At 42.9% G+C, this 16,056-nt stretch overlaps 1 protein-coding gene across 6 annotated transcripts in view; it reads right to left on the bottom strand.

Annotated features, from left to right (window-relative positions):
• Positions 1 to 1,477: 1,477 nt before the first annotated feature.
• The window catches only part of RAB27A (RAB27A, member RAS oncogene family), a 93,763-nt gene continuing 79,184 nt past the window's right edge, over positions 1,478 to 16,056 (bottom strand). For all 6 annotated transcript variants that reach the window (XM_050968677.1, XM_050968675.1, XM_050968679.1 and 3 more), the window contains 3 exons: positions 15,479 to 15,582; positions 13,791 to 13,914; positions 1,478 to 4,393 (listed from right to left, as the gene is read on the bottom strand). In XM_050968677.1, coding sequence (XP_050824634.1) covers positions 4,195 to 4,393; positions 13,791 to 13,914; positions 15,479 to 15,582 — 427 coding nt within the window. In that variant the 3' untranslated portion in view covers positions 1,478 to 4,194. The remainder of the gene's footprint in view (positions 4,394 to 13,790; positions 13,915 to 15,478; positions 15,583 to 16,056) is intronic.

Below are 16,056 nucleotides of genomic sequence, written 5' to 3'. Positions count from 1 at the left end.
TGGGCCATGACCTCATTTTAATGGGGTTGCCAAAGCTGGCTTAGACTAGCTGTGGCCAAAGCCCAGGCCCCACTGCCTGGGGCCAAAGTTGAAGCCTGAGGGCTCCAGGCCTGGGTGGCAGGGTTCAGGTTACAGGCCCCGTCTGGGACTGACGCCATTGGGCTTTGGACCCCTACCTGGAGCAGCAGGACTCAGGCAGGAGTGGGTTTCGATCCCGCCTCCTAGAGTCACAGTGCAATGAAGTTTGAGAACCCCTGTTCTAGAGCTTGATCTTATGAGGTGCTGAGTACTCCAGCCCAGTCCAGGAAAGCACTTAAGCACATGAAGAGTCCTAAGTCAGTAGATCTACTCACGATTCAAGGTAGGGACCGTGTAACTGTTTTGAGGGATTGGGTCACCGTACTCAGGACCTTGCAGGATCAAGTCCTTTCATGCAACTTATTCAGTGTAAGGGCAAGACAGGGCTGATTTCCTCAGTGGTTTTGGAGTCTGAGATGGGGGAAAACAAAAAAACACCACCTTACCGTCTTCCTCCCCCAGAGAGGGCCAATAGCAGTAAGATGAAAGGAGGTACTCCCTGCACCTGCTTTCTGGGGATAGTCCTTCCTGTATTGTCAAAAATGGAGGTGTCAGATTCACCCCTGCAGAGGATACAGCCGATATTCACCATTCCACAATCTTCAGATTGCCGCATCTGACGCAGGACCGTTCTGCTTCCCACTCTGCACCTTGCCGAAGGGAGATGTTTCTCCTACCTCTGTCCCTGGCATGCAGGATCTCTGCACCAAGGCCAGTTTACTCCTGCTTGGTGCAGGAGGGGTGAGGATTTGGACCAATTCACATACTAAAATATAAAACTATTTATCATGCCAGGTTACTCTGGTTTGGTCACCAACTCAGAAATGGGCTCCATTTACACCAAACTCTGTACACTTTGAGTGAAAACCAGACTGACTTTGGAGCAAAGACAGCTTTCCCGGCCAAAACAGGTACAACAACATTCAGGCTTTGGCAAATTTAGTGTACAAAGTCATTTTATTGTAACTGCCACTAATGTGACTCTGGGGAAGGCACAAAATGACTATTTTCATGGTCAGTTCCACTAAATTCAAAATGGTGAAGTTGGCTCAGCTGATAGGCACTGTATCAGCCCAATAAAACCCTTAACCATAGCTGCCTAGGAGTCAAAAGGCTGTTTTCTAATCCCTCCTGTTTATCGATGCAAGGAGCCCAACTGTTTATGCCAATAGCATAAAATTCAGTATTTCAACCTTTTTTCCTAGTTTAGCACAAAAATAGATTTTAAAATATCAGAATTTTCCACACCATGGAAATTCTGATTTTTGACCAGCTCTAGATTGGTTTAATGGTGTCACTAACCCGACTGTTAAGAGACTCAAATCACTGGGCTTGATCTCTGATGAAAGTTGCAGTAGGTGCAAAGTTGTGCTATAAATAACTCAAATTGAAATATTGGTATAATAGATTTTTCATACATATATATATTTATGGCATTACATCAAAGCAATTTCATGAAGATAGATTTTTTATTTTACAGCATTTTAAAATAGATACATACAAATGTAGGACAAAATATGGCAATTACAGTATTTAGTATAAAATCTAAACGTGTATTCAAAGGGAAATATATTTAAGTAACCTCAGTAGTAATTTAAACTCAGTAGTTGGCTGCACTTATCCTTACTTTTTTCAGGAATTGGAAATTTTAGCCACACAACTCCTATTAACTTTAATAAGTGGCAAAATTCCATTGGAACCCTCTGAAAAGCGAAGGGTTACATTTCTGCATTAAAAACCCCGACACTTAAGTGCACTGAAACGTATTGTGTCCCACACAGGGGCGGCTCCAGGCACCAGCACGCCAAGTGCGTGCCGGGGACAGCAAGCTGTGGGGGCGCTCTGCCGGTCGCCACGAAGCCGGCAGGCACCTTGCCTTTGGCGGCATGCCTGCGGGGGGTCTGCTGGTCCCGCGGCTTTGGCGGACCTCCTGCAGGCTACTGCCGAATTCGGGGGACCGGGGACCTCCCGCAGGCAAGCCGCTGAAGGCAGCCTGCCTGCCGTGCTTGGGGCGGCAAAATACCTAGAGCTGCCCCTGGTTCCACAGTAGAATACTTGTTGCTACTGGCCGCCCAGGCGATGGCAACTTTGAAAGGCACTCATGAATTAGACTACAGTAACTCTGGTCTACAGGCATTTTGATTCTTGGTACGGTACAGTAGGAAATACAGTAATTCATACAGTAGAAAATGCTTTACTTCTGTCATAGTGCCTTAGCATTCAAGTTATATTGCACATGGTTATATCTTCTGGGTAGGTTGTGATAAAAATCTAATATTTACATTTTGTGTTTGTTAAAGAACAAACACATTGCTTTATGGAATGTGTTTTGACAGCTAGCAATGAGTTTTAACACTTTCTATATTTCTAAAAAGCGACTGAAAATTTACATCAAAGTTTATATTCAATTCAGTGAAGATATCACTTTCACTTTCTTCTCAGATACCTTTCTAGTACACATTTTTGGTCCTTTTAACATATTCAATTTTTTTAATTAAAAATATATTACATTACATCTCATGCTGCCGTCTGACTGTAGAAGTTTGCCTGAGCATGTGGTAGCCAAAATAACTAGCACTTTTAAATAAATAAATATTTAATTTCTAAAAGCAGCAGTAGCTTTGGAGTTCTGTAAACAAATTGCTATGAGAAGTCTATAAAAAGACTTTGAATTTGGCATGTTGAGACTTTACTTGGCAATATTTTAGAGTTATATGAACCTGCTACAGTAGAAAACAGTTTATTAGGCATATCACATAATCAGGCTGAAAAGAAATGTAAAAAAATACTGATTATTCTTTATATCATATCTGAGGATAAATAAAAATGATCATCCACCAGAAAGAGTATTCCTTTATATAATCAAATCATAATCCCTCAGTTTTACTTTAGGTGAGACTTTAAAGGGAATGAACAAAACACATACAAAATGTGTACAAGATGTACAGGACCCAGAGGTAAACAGAAGAAAACCAGCTTTATAAATTTACAGATATACTAATTTAAACAGCATTGATATCTTAGGCAGTTATAGCTCACCAGAATAAGACCAATATTAAAATTTTCAGTCCAAATTTGAAGAAGAAATGTTCCAAATGTACGCTTGGTACAAACAAATTCAGTGCAAAGCACTAGCTCTGATGAAATTTTGCTGGAACTTAGCTTGCCCTAAATTCCTGTTAAAACATAAAAGAGTTTGTATATAAAATGTATGCATTCATAAACAAACACCCCATCTACGATCTGTTCTACACTGCAGACCTATAATCGGTATAACTACATTGCTCAGGAGTATGAAAAATCCACACCCGAACGAGTCAGTTATCCCGACCTAATCCCTCGTGTAGACAGTGCTATGTCGATCAGAGAGCTTCTCCTGTCGACATAGCTACTGCCTCACAGGGAGATGGATTAACTATGCTGTCAGGAAAGCGCTCGCCTGTCGGTGTAGGAGTAAGTGGTACAGGGGCGCAACTGCACCAATAGAGCATTTTAAGTGTAGACCTGCCCTTGGTATGTATATGCCTCAGCACGTTCTTGAAATTCATGTTAGGTGATCTATTCTAATGTACTGAATCTTTCCTATAGTACAGTTGGAGTTTAGGAGATCAAGTTAAAGACTGCATGGCATAGCAGTAGTGCTGTACATTTCTCCAGACAGCTTTTTATTCCATATAAAAATAGCCCTATTTTAGCTCCTGTCATTAGAAACAAATAATTCATGGAAAAACAAGGAAAAATTATTTGCCTGCTTTTGCAAAGCACATACAGTTTGCTGTTTATCATTACTGCTGTAATGATGGAACATTTCTGTTCAAATTGGACTTAAAGACCTCCATAGTCTGTAACAATGGTAAACCAGTCAAAGATACTGAAGGTTGAGTGTCCAATGTTGCACCAAACCTAAACAAACATATGTCTGGCTAACTGCTAATAAATTAAACATTTGCCAAGCAATGGTTAATGTTGTTAGAAAGCAAATACCAATAATTAATACACCTTTGTTACTATATATCCATATGGTAAGAGCTGTCCATAAATGAATCCATTAAGCTGCAACTGTACTATACTTTAACATAAATTTGTTAATTTAATTGTTGCAATAAAGTTTGTTTCTCAACAACCACATTTGCCTTTATCTTTCTCCTCATGTAGCTGCTCAGTAGAGCTGTGTCCATTGGACCGTACTACCCCCTCGGGTATCCATGACTTGTCCACGCACCGTTCCATGCGCTTCATGATAAGGTCAAGCAGAGTTTCAACTGCCTTGCTCACATTAGTTCCATTGGCTGCACTTGTTTCAAAATACGGTATCCTGTAAAGGATAAAACAAACAAACAAACAAAAACCAAACACCATCACAAATCAAGTGAGACCTTCCCTGGAAGGAATGCATTATACGGTTATGGCCAAGTGCATTAAAACATTCTCCTTAGAGAGGTCAACAGAATCAAACAGAATTCAACAAAAGCTGAAATTGAAATGCAACCCTTTGTGATGTGCTTAGAGATGCAATAGCAGGACAAATATTAATTAACCTCATAACAGCCCGGTGAGGTGGGTATTACCCCATTTTACTGAGGCACCAGTGGATTATGTGAATTCCACAATGAGCCAGGAAAAAAATAACCCTGGAGTTCTGTGTTCCAGTCCTTTCTTTTAACCACAAACAAATACAACTGCTCTGTTGGGCCTCATCTTCACAAACATTTTTCTTAAAAATTTCCCATCATGGCTGCTCTATTGGTGGTAGCAATCATGGGAGTGCTCACATATATAGGCTGCCAAGAGATCTTGTACACTAGCTACCATGGGTGTAGCTGAACTGATGCGAAGCCAATGCTTATTAAAGGAAAAAAATGTATGTACCACAGCCACTGCGCATGTGTGATGTCCCTCCCTCAAAAGTTTCCCTCCAGCAGAAAAGAACCAAGGACATAACACTCTTCACACTATTGTATTCCTCCAGCTCCTAAGGACCTCAAGGTCTTGGAGAACAGCTGTCTCTTCAACTCCTGCTCTAGGTGCTGCCTCCACAGACTCTCTCATTATGTGAATCTCACTATTTCCTGCACAGAGTGGCAGCTGCAAGGAATGCAGGGAGAATGGGCCACTTAAGGATTCAGATTTGGGGTAGTGGCAAACATCAGAGACAATGGGAGTGCATGTGGGATGGTCAGTCATTGTCTCTTCATTGATCTGGACTCCCTGTTCCTCTCAGGACCTTAGGGTGCAAGACGAGACCGGCGACTCAGGAGAAAAGGCATGGAGGCAAGATAGGGGACAAAAGACAGGCATTGAGATTGGGGGGGGGGAAGCAGGAGAGAGAAAACAGAAGGAGGAACACACGTGAAACTGGTAAAAGAGGAAAAGAAAGGGATGGACAACCTTGATTTGCGCATATTGGAGAAGAAAGACGGGAAAGGGTGACTCAGGAAATGGAGATGAGACTAGAAAAGATAAGAGTGACACTAGGCAGAAATAAGAAAAGGGATATGGCGACAGAGAGAGAGAGATGCAGAAAAAAGAAGCAGATAATGAAATTGAGGGAAAGAAAAAAAAAGAAAAAAGTTAGTGAGTTGGATACTGTAATACTATGGTATTTCCGGGGCTCCAAATATCATGGAGAATGCTGCTACTCCCAAATAGGTCTCAAGAGCATTATTCTCCATATATAAAAGATCTCTCCATCCATAACCGTATGGAAGTTCTCTGTTGTTTCCCTTGACTTCTATCGATGTACACCAGATAACCCCCTATAATATCTTGAGAAAAAGAATCTGTGGGTCAAATGAAGCTTCCCTTCCCACACACACCACAGGAAAGGGTGAACAGTAACAGGAACGTTCACTGGAGACAGAATGGTTGATGATGGGGGTGAGAGCATAAACAGAGAGGCATGTGGTGATAATAGAGGATATAAGAGGGTCTAAGTGAGATGCTGACATTCAGCAAGAGGAAGCTACCAATTGCTTTGATGAAAGACAATGACAAGGTGCAGACGGAATAAGGGAGGTCCAGGCAGTGATAAATTCAGTTTATTTCCAGGCTTTAAATGAAGAAATGTAGAAAATTCCTCATTGGATACTGTGCAGAAAGGGATGGAAGAGGCAGCTCTGGGACTGAGGATTGAAGGAGGGATTCAGTCAATGGTCCAGAATAAGCATCAGAAGTCACCAGCACAGTGAATAATGGGCCAAAAAAGAGAGGGAAAAAAGGCAGGGGGCATACACTGTGGAGAAAGGGTCTGTAGACCAGGGGCAGGCAAACTTTTTGGCCCGAGGGCTGCATCAGGTTTTGGAAATGTATGGAGGGCCGGTTAGGGGTGGGGGTCGAGGGCCGGCTCCCACCTCCTATCCACCCCGGGACCCCTGCCCCATCCAACCCCCCCCCCAGGACCCCTGCCCCATCTACTCCCCCCCACTTCCTGTCCCCGACTGCCCCCCATCGCCCCATCCAACCCCTCCTTTCCTTCCTGACTGCCCCCCCGAGACCCCTGTCCCTATTCAACTCCTGTTCCCGCCCTCTGACCACCCCAACCCCTATCCACACTCCCACTCCCTGACCAACACCCTGAACTCCCCTGCCCTCTATCCAAGCCCCCCCTACTCCCTGCCCCCTTACCGTGCTGCCTGGAGCACTGGTGACTAGTGGCACCACAGCCACGCGGCCGAGCCATGCTGCCGCAACTGCACAGCACAGAGCACCAGGTCAGGCCAAGCTCTGCAGCTGCGCTGCCCCAGGAGCTCACAAGCCCTGCCACCCAGAGCATTGCACCGGCAGCAGGGCGAGCGGAGGCTGCGGGGGAGGGGGAACAGTGGGGAAGGGGCCAGGGACTAACCTCCCGGGCCAGGAGCTCAGGGGCCGGTCAGGAGGGTCCCGCAGGCCAGACATGGCCCGCAGGCCATAGTTTGACCACCCCTGCTATAGACTGTGAGCTATGCTATACACTGATGGCAGAGTTGAGCTCATGAGAATAATCCACATACCAAGATGAAGGAGGAAGAAGGAACTCAACCCTGGAAACTGTATTAGCCATACAGAGCCAAGCAGACAGGAAATCATTTGGTTAAATCAAATGAAACTCCTGCATGAAAAAGCCATGGCATAACAGTGAAAGGACAGCTGTCGTCATCACTATCCTGATCCACACTGTGTAAAAAGATACAGCTTGGCCAGAGCAGTAGTAAATCCCAATTCTTTTATTTTTTTCCCCTTAACTTTTAAAAATTGGCCATGAGGGAAAAGGTAGCTTAAGACCCCTTGGACTCACATCTCACTTAACAATAAGCTCTGCTCCTTGTCATGACATCTGGGAGAGAGCCTATGATGCCAGCCTCCATTGCCCACTTGTTATATTTTTAAACAAGCACCCTCATGCTTTCTCCCATACTGCCCTTCATGCTTGGGAGGAGCTTCCCATAGATATCCCAAAAGCTACCTCATTATCCTCCTTCAAATCCCTCCTGAAAATTCTGCTCTCTATGATGCCTTCAATACACTTGACAACAAAAATTTAAAGTGTTGGTATGCTGAGACCACAGCATACCATGCTGACTAATACTGTCTTATTGTTTCCTTATACCCCCTGCATATTTGTCTTGGTAGCTCTGCAAGTTCCCTCAGATCCCTTAGGTATTTAACAGCTGGCCTACGTTTGTGCCAGTGCCTCCTCTTTCACAACTCTAGTCTCTGATAATACCTCATCCTTATTACCAGGAAAGAGTATGGGTCTCCACAACATCCTCTGCAGTGAAGATGGATACAAAAGTCATTTAGCTATTGTGCAGTGTTCTCCTCCTCCTCAGCTGCTCCTTTTACTCCCTGGTAATCCAGACAACCCACTATCCCCCAACATTCCTGCTTTTTATATATTTAGTGAACTTCCTGAAAGTCTGTTTAAACACATGAAGCTGTGCTCCAGAGCTAAAGGGGGGATAATCCTTGTTTATAATTCATTAATCTTCTGACACAAGATGCAAACACAGGGGAAAGAATATTAATTTGATGAAATAAAGGAGATGTGTTTAGTAAAAAGGTAGAAATAGTTTGTGCTCTTAATATTTTGAATCTGTTGCTGAACAAAAATTCTCCAAGTAAACATACTTTTGAACCCTTTGTCATGTATCATCTACAAATCTAGTATAATTTGCAATATTAATCCAATAAACAGGCTGCATATTAGTGAAATCCTAGATTTTCCTACTGAAATAAATGTTTCAGGTGAGAGTGGCCCAGGACAATAATTGGAAACTTTCCCTAATCATTGCTTTATACACTGCTCTTCTGGGTCAAAGTCATTTTGACATTTTGCCATAAAAGTACAGCTTCATCTAGAGTTAGCATGTCACCCTGCAAGGGTACCTGCACTCATGAAAACTAAGTTACAGCCTCAAAATTTACACTGTATAACACTAAAAACACTAACATCTTTTAGGACTGCATGTATAGGTCACACAGCTGCTGAAGGAGTGAGAAGGAGAAAACTAAAAGTAGAAGATCCATTTCAGAAATGAGAGGTAGTTTCCACAGACATCAAAGTCTTGATTTGCTGTGATCTCTGAAACTGTTCCTTAGGATCAATTCAGGTGGAAAACGTATATTTTTATCCTTCGTAAACTACTGCCATACTCCCCATGGAAACTGTTCAGCACAGAAATGTGAAATTCTCAGCCTAGCCCAAATAGGCAAACACTCGGAAAAATCTCAGGTGTTGCCTTACAGGAAGGGCAGGTAATTCTGTCATTTACTTTTCAGCTATGTAATGAATCACCAAGCCATTCTTATTGCCAACAGAAGAATCCAACAAGTCATGTCTAAGACTGTAAGTGTAACTGGCAGCTTCACCCAAGTGAAGGGAGCTAATGATTGTTCCAGACAACATCACACTTCCACTTCAAGACCTCTTCAGAAGCTGTAATATACAAAGCATTTTCCTTTCTCTACCTTGACATGTTACTGCTTTCTACTGTATGCAGTGTTGTTGTTTTAGCCATGTTGGTCCCAGGATATTAGAGACACAAGGTGAGATAATAGGTTTGAATGCTCTCTCTCAGGCTCTGTGGTAGCTTGAAAGCTTGTCTCTCTTGCCAGCAGAAGATGGTCCAATAAAAGAAATTACCTCACTCAACTTGTCTGTCTGCTTTCTATTTTGACAGCCTCAGAATGCCAAAGGGATGTGGCTGAATTTTAAAACCAATTTACTTAAGGAGGGGTTCAGAAAGGAAAGAGCTGGATGACACTTCCATTTTGTCTCATTTAAAATCAGTTACTTCCTGATTATATGAAATGCAAAGAATAAGCAATATGATAAATTAAGCAATGTACACAAGACCAAACAGAGATGGGGGAGACTATCCATTGAACAATTTAAAATTATTAATTTATGGACCTTAACATACTACATACATGAAAATTAATCCTGACAGCCTGAGGAATGACTCAAGGACCCTGTTGTTACTGGACAAGCTTGCTTTTTAAAATACTTGTATATAAATAAATTGGGCATCTATCAGTGAAAATAAGGACAGGCGTATTTAGGTGCTAATTTTCACAGCAGAGAAAATTACAAGATGAAATGCAGCTGCAGGAGCAGAGAATATTTTTCCCAAGAGCTATTTCCCAAGATGTCTTTTCCAGTCTGGATCTGAAAAGAACATGTGGATCTCTATTCACAGGCTTGTGAATTGGTGGTGATAAAAAAAACAAACAGTCTCTGTTCCTAGAATGCCTTTCCAGATCAAGCAGAAACAAACACAGGAATATTATGTGTGCTAGGAGGGGGCTTGAGAGTGAATCATGTCTAACCCAGGGCTTGTCTACATCAGAAAGTTGCAGCGCTGGTGAGGGAGTTACAGCGCTGCAACTTAGGAGGTGTACACATCTGCAGGGCACCACCAGCGCTGCAACTCCCTGTTTGCAGCGCTGGCCGTACTCCCGTTTTGTCTCGGGTGTAGAGGATCCAGCGCTGGTGATCCAGCGCTGGTAATCAAGTATAGACACTTACCAGCGCTTTTCTTGACCTCCGTGGAATAAGCAGGTATCCCAGCATACCTGAGGAAGCCTCTGGTAATCAAGCTGGTCTCCTTCCCCGGCTTGCTCTCGCGTTCCCCGAACCCCGAGCAAGCAGGTCTCCTTCCCTGCGGTTTGCAGGGTGGTTCCGGGAACGCGAGAGCAAACCGGGGAAGGAGACCAGCTTCGCCGCGGTTTGCTCTCGCGTTCCGCGAACCACCCTGCAAACCGCAGGGAAGGAGACCTGCTTGCTCGGCAGTTCGGGGAACGCGAGAGCAAACCGGGGAAGGAGACCAGCTTCGCCGCGGTTTGCTCTCGCGTTCCCTTAACAAGCAGGTCTCCTTCCCTGCGGTTTGCACGGTGGTTCGCGGAACGCGAGAGCAAACCGCGGCGAAGCTGGTCTCCTTCCCCGGTTTGCTCTCGCGTTCCCCGAACCCGAGCAAGCAGGTCTCCTTCCCTGCGGTTTGCAGGGTGGTTCGCGGAACGCGAGAGCAAACCGCGGCGAAGCTGGTCTCCTTCCCCGGTTTGCTCTCGCGTTCCCCGAAACCCCTTGAAGCCGCCCAACAGCGCTGCAGTGTGGCCACATCTAACACCACTTGCAGCGCTGGTTGCTGTAAGTGTGGCCACTCTGCAGCGCTGGCCCTATACAGCTGTACCAATACAGCTGTAACAACCAGCGCTGCAAAATTTTAGATGTAGACATGGCCTCAGTTGCTTAGTTCAAAAGGTATACTGAGAGTGGTTACTCAAGCAAGGGACTCGGCCCACCAGGGCAGAGCACCTGTATTATGCACTATATTTTAAAACAAGATAGAATTGCAAAATCTGTCCTGGCCATTTAAGGCCCTTAATATAAGAGATGTGTTTCAGCCACTGTCCCCAAAGTAGTGGGCTATCACACAGGCTGAGAGAGCAAGAGGAACCTGAACTTCTTGTACCCAATTTGCCTCCAATATTCACCCTTCTCTCTCATATCTCCCTTTTGACAGGAAGTCAGCAGCCTCCTGCTGGTCCCAGTAAAGTCTGATTATGGTCTGTGTTGGTTTACACAGTCCGCTCAGTTGCATTCAGCTTCCTGTCATCTAATTTGACTGAACATTTTTAAATGGAGATGAGGGGTGATCATGACTAGAGCAGTAAGTCTCAAACTAGCACTCTCGCTCTCTCTCTTTCCCTCATGTGCCAAAAGTGGATTTTAGCAGTATGCGTGGTGCTAGGTCCAAAAAGCTGGAGAGAGGTTTATTTAATACACACACTGCAAAGCGTTGGGCTGTATGTTAAACATGAAAGTGTTAGGAGGAAATGCTGGATCCTGCAGATGATTAAGAATGACTCAGTAATACATCATGGAGTTGAAACAAATGACAGAATTACCTGAGCTTCCTGTAAATACAGAAGCATTTCTTCCTTTTCTTATACCCATAAAAAAAAAAGTTTTAAGCCATTAAAGAGCGAATCATTGGGGTAACGTTTTACCCACCCATTTCATGAGAGAGGAAATCCTTTTCGTTAAGGAGATTTTAGAGCCTCAAGGAACTCTGTCTCTTGGGCCCACTGCTGAGCAACCTACATGCTTCTGTCATACTGCGTAAATCTTCCATTCTCATTAGGTGAAGAAATAGCTAAGGTAGCTGAAGGTCAGGAATGCAAGGATGGAGACTGCAAGAATGAAAAGCTTCAAATGACTTTCACCTGAATCCATTGGTTGATAAAATTATGCTTCTGTTTATACAGAGAAATGGGAGCCTGGATTTCTGTGAGAAACAAGGTAATTGGGCAATCACAGGGCAAAGGAACCTGTCAGATTAGTAGAGGGAGAGCCCTATTACTATTTATTTAGGCACAAATTTACACAGATAAATTATAGGTGGAATTTTTAAAATCTCCTCTCTTGCTCCCATGCATGGTAGCCTTAAAAGGTCACTACCATCTGTAAAATGCAGATAATTCTTGCTTGTCTTCTCTTAATTTGTGAGGTTCAGTTAATGCTAAGTGTTAAATATTTAATAATGGACTAATCAGTCTCCTAATGACTGTCTCCTCTACACCTCACTGTAAATGCAACATTTACTGGTGGTAGGCATGGGGGGGAAATGTTTAGTAGTATCCAGAATGGTTAGCAGCAGCAGTTCACCCTGTAAGGCAGAGTCACTCCTCTTTCCTATCCCAACTTTTGAAGATGTAAGAACATTACTATTAATAGCAACCTTCCTCATCCACCTACAAGTACTGAGAACCATATAGCAGCTCACAGAGTGAAATCAGATCTATGAATCAGCCTTCTAGTTTTTGATTCCCACATTGATCAAGTTGGTATTTTGACCACAAGATTAGCAGATATTTCACCTTCTGCAAGTAATATCAATGTATGAAGTGACATGCAAAAAGATTTCGATATAAACAAACATCATCTACTGCTTCACATTTCCCAAATTTCCATTCCTTTTTATAAAAGGTACATATTACAAAAACTATGCTGGTTTGAGGTTAATGCCCCACAAATAGAATTACACAAGCATGTAAGTCAGGGCAGGAAAAAGGAAGGAAGTATTATTGCACTAAACCCCATCTTGTTCTGTCCCTCCCTAATAACAGAGTTGACAAATTTGTGAGGCTTAAGCTTAACTTTAAAATAAGAGTGACACTGTTTAGTACTGCCTCTAGTTTCTTCCAGAATTTAATGTGATACACAAATGTGACTTGATCAGTATACTCTTGGGTGGGGCTGGGCCAGACTCCTGCAGCCAGCCCTTCAGCGCTGCCTGGCCCACGCCGCCCAAGGCTCCGGCCACTACTGCGGCAGCAGTTAATTGTTCTGCTTTACTCAGCACTGGTGAGGCGTCAGCTGGGCTACTGTGTCCAGTTTTGGGCACTGCACTTTTAAAAATGACATGGATAAATTGGAGAGTCCAGAGGGGGTAACAAAAATGATAAGAGATTTAGAAAACATGGTTTGGAACTAGAAGAGGTTGGAACTATGAGAAAAAAAAGACTGAAAGAACTTTGCATGTTTAGTCTAGAAAAGAGAAGGCTGAGAGGGGACACGATAACAGTCTTCAAATATGTAGACAAGGCTGTTCTGACTAGGACAGTGATCAATTGTTCTTCATGTCCACTGAGGGCAGGACACAATTAACTGGCTTAATTTACAGAAAGAGAGATTTAGATTAGATATTAGGAAAAATTTTCAAACTCTAAGGATAGTTAAGTGCTGGAACAAGTTACCTAGAGAGGTTGGAGGTTTTAAAGGACAGACTAAGCGTACGCCTGTCAGGGTATACTTAACCCTGCCTCATCATTAGTTGGGGGGTGGGGGAGAACAGACTAGATGATCTTGAGGTCCCTTCCAGCTTTATAGCCATTTCTAGGATTCTGTGGTGTGCTGTGCAGCTTCATCTCCTCATAAATGAAATGTATTTTCCATCAAGTAATCGAGAGGTGTTTACTTTGTTTTCTACTGCAAGGACAGAAGGGCACAAAAGATACCTCCCCCATGCTGCAGTATTGCACAGTAAGGTGCACATCCTGGCTTAAAGCATTGGCATTTGCCTCTGTCAGAGACAGGATACGAGATCAGACAGGTCCCTGGGGTGTTCCAAGATGACCATTCTGATAAGAGCCTTCCAATACACAAAGAAATATCACAGACCTTTCAAAAAACACATTTAGTTTTGCTTTAAACACAAGAAGAAGATACTTGCCCGTATTTTTCTGCAAGTTCCTTTGCCTCCTCTTCTTTCACCATTCTCTGGTCTTCCATATCACTTTTGTTTCCACATAATACAATATCAGGGTTTTCACAATACGCATGCATTTGTAGCTGGCCTAACGGCAAAACAAACAGTAAAAGCAGGGCTTATCTTATTCTGTTACGCATAAGGTTCACTTAGAACATGAGTGCCTTTTTAAAACGGAAATGGAGAACTCGAGTGAAGTAATTCTGACATGAGAAAAATAAGTTTGCTGCCAATTTCTTACCTGTTTTCTTCCCCAACCTTTTTGTAATTTATTTTATTAAAAGCACAAGAGATATTTGCACCCCAGTGAGATCTTAGATGCTTATAAGTCCCTCATTACTATAGCATTCAAGTGCTTAAAATCCTTAATGTATTTACACTCACAACAACATCCCAGTGAAGTAGGGATGTGCTTTTATCCCCATTTTATAGATAGGGAACTCTCTGACACAGCGATTTGCCAAAGGTCACACAGGAAGTCTGTGGCAGACCAGGGAACTCAGCCCATTGTCCTGAGCACTAGGACACCAGACCACCCTGCCCTCCACATGAAGTCATTACTCCACTTTGGGACAATCATCTCCACAACCAGTTGTGATGCCAGAGTGTTTTGACATTGGGTGAAAGAAGACAAGCAGATTATCTCAAACAAAAATCCTACTCCAGTCCAAACATGCCTAATATTTAAAAAGCAAGAGAAATACAGAAAATACATGGAACGAGCCAAATCCATTCAAATGGCAATTCCACTCAAGTCAAGGGCACAATATTTGATAAGATTTTCTACAACACTCTTGCAGTTCTTCAATTACAGTACTGGAGAATGCAGTATTTATGATATACGGAGGAAAGGACGTTACCATAGACCAGTAGCCATGGATGGTTTTCGGTATTCTGTACACATGCCTCTTTTCAGTGACAATTCACGCAAACTGGTTTTATTATGTGCAGATTTCATGTTAAGCACAATGCTCCTCCCCATAAGCCTGTAGGGGGACGTCATCCAGTATTGCCCATTACCCCTCCCAATAGTAATGGCTCTGACTTGGGGACAAAATGCACCAAACCTCTTGCACCCATTGCCAGCCAATCACTGGAAATCCAAATCACTGGGACAGATGCCCCTCGTAATCCCTAGAGTGCTAGATTGTGAACCCACAATCTATGGATTAAAGATCTGCCTCTGAGCTTTTCCAGTGAGTTGTTGGTAATGGGAAAGTGAGTACTTCCCTGTTCCTGTTGCATTAACAGTTAGGCAAGTGTTTCCTGTCTCTTCCATAACAAACTCCAGAACAAAACTGCCAGGTGTTGACAAGCTCTCAATCAAAAGAATCAGGACTGAGTTTCAAGTTGGCTGATTTCAAATTTCGTTTCTAAACATCACCCAATTTTACATTGTATTTCAAACATCAGGGGCATGAAACCCGCCTGACTGAGGTTTTGTGAGTACAGCGAGCAAGTTAAAAAAGCCAAGGCTTCAGACACAGTGTTGGAAACCAGATTCACTCAAAGCTATTTTATACAGGATTTCCATTTTGTTCCCTTCTAGAAAGCTTTAAGTCAAATATTTTTGGCCCTATCCCCTCTGTGGAGCTCCATATTTCTAAATGCAGCACAGGAAAAACAGACATACAAGTAAAGACATGACATACTTATCCAGTTTCTGACATTGAGAAAGCTTTGCTCATTTGTCAGATCAAAGAGGAGAAGAAAGCCCATAGCATCTCTGAAGAAAGCTGTTGTCAAGCTACGAAACCTAGAAATACAAAGCACAGTTGTAGCTGGTTTCCCTTTCATAAGGTATAGCTGATGAGTCAATTATTTTGAAAAATGATCATACTATAAAATAGGTAGATAAGTGAGGTAATCTAAAATTTAATTGTACTAGAACCATCACTAGTCATGTCTGATTTCTAATGACATAAGGCCTGAACCACTTAAGTTACTATAGGCCTAACCCAAGTCCAGTAAAGTTAGTGGAAAGACTCCCATCGACTTCTGAGAGCTTTCGATCAAGCCTTACATTACACAGCACATTTTGATCAACTTGAAAAAAGCATCTAATTCAAAGTGAAATTCAAATCATGTTGAAATTTATTACTGTACATTTAAAATATGACAATATTTTAAAACATCAGACGAAAAATGTTGCGACGTTTAAGTCTTTTGAAACACAAACAGGACAGGTGAAGAACATTTACTTTCTATATGAAGAGAAACTGCCAACAAT

This window comes from Gopherus flavomarginatus, chromosome 9 (assembly GCF_025201925.1).
Source record: "Gopherus flavomarginatus isolate rGopFla2 chromosome 9, rGopFla2.mat.asm, whole genome shotgun sequence".
NCBI lineage: Eukaryota > Metazoa > Chordata > Testudines > Testudinidae > Gopherus > Gopherus flavomarginatus.
The sequence above is the reverse complement of the archived record's forward strand: the minus strand, read 5'-3'. Positions and strand labels throughout refer to the sequence as shown.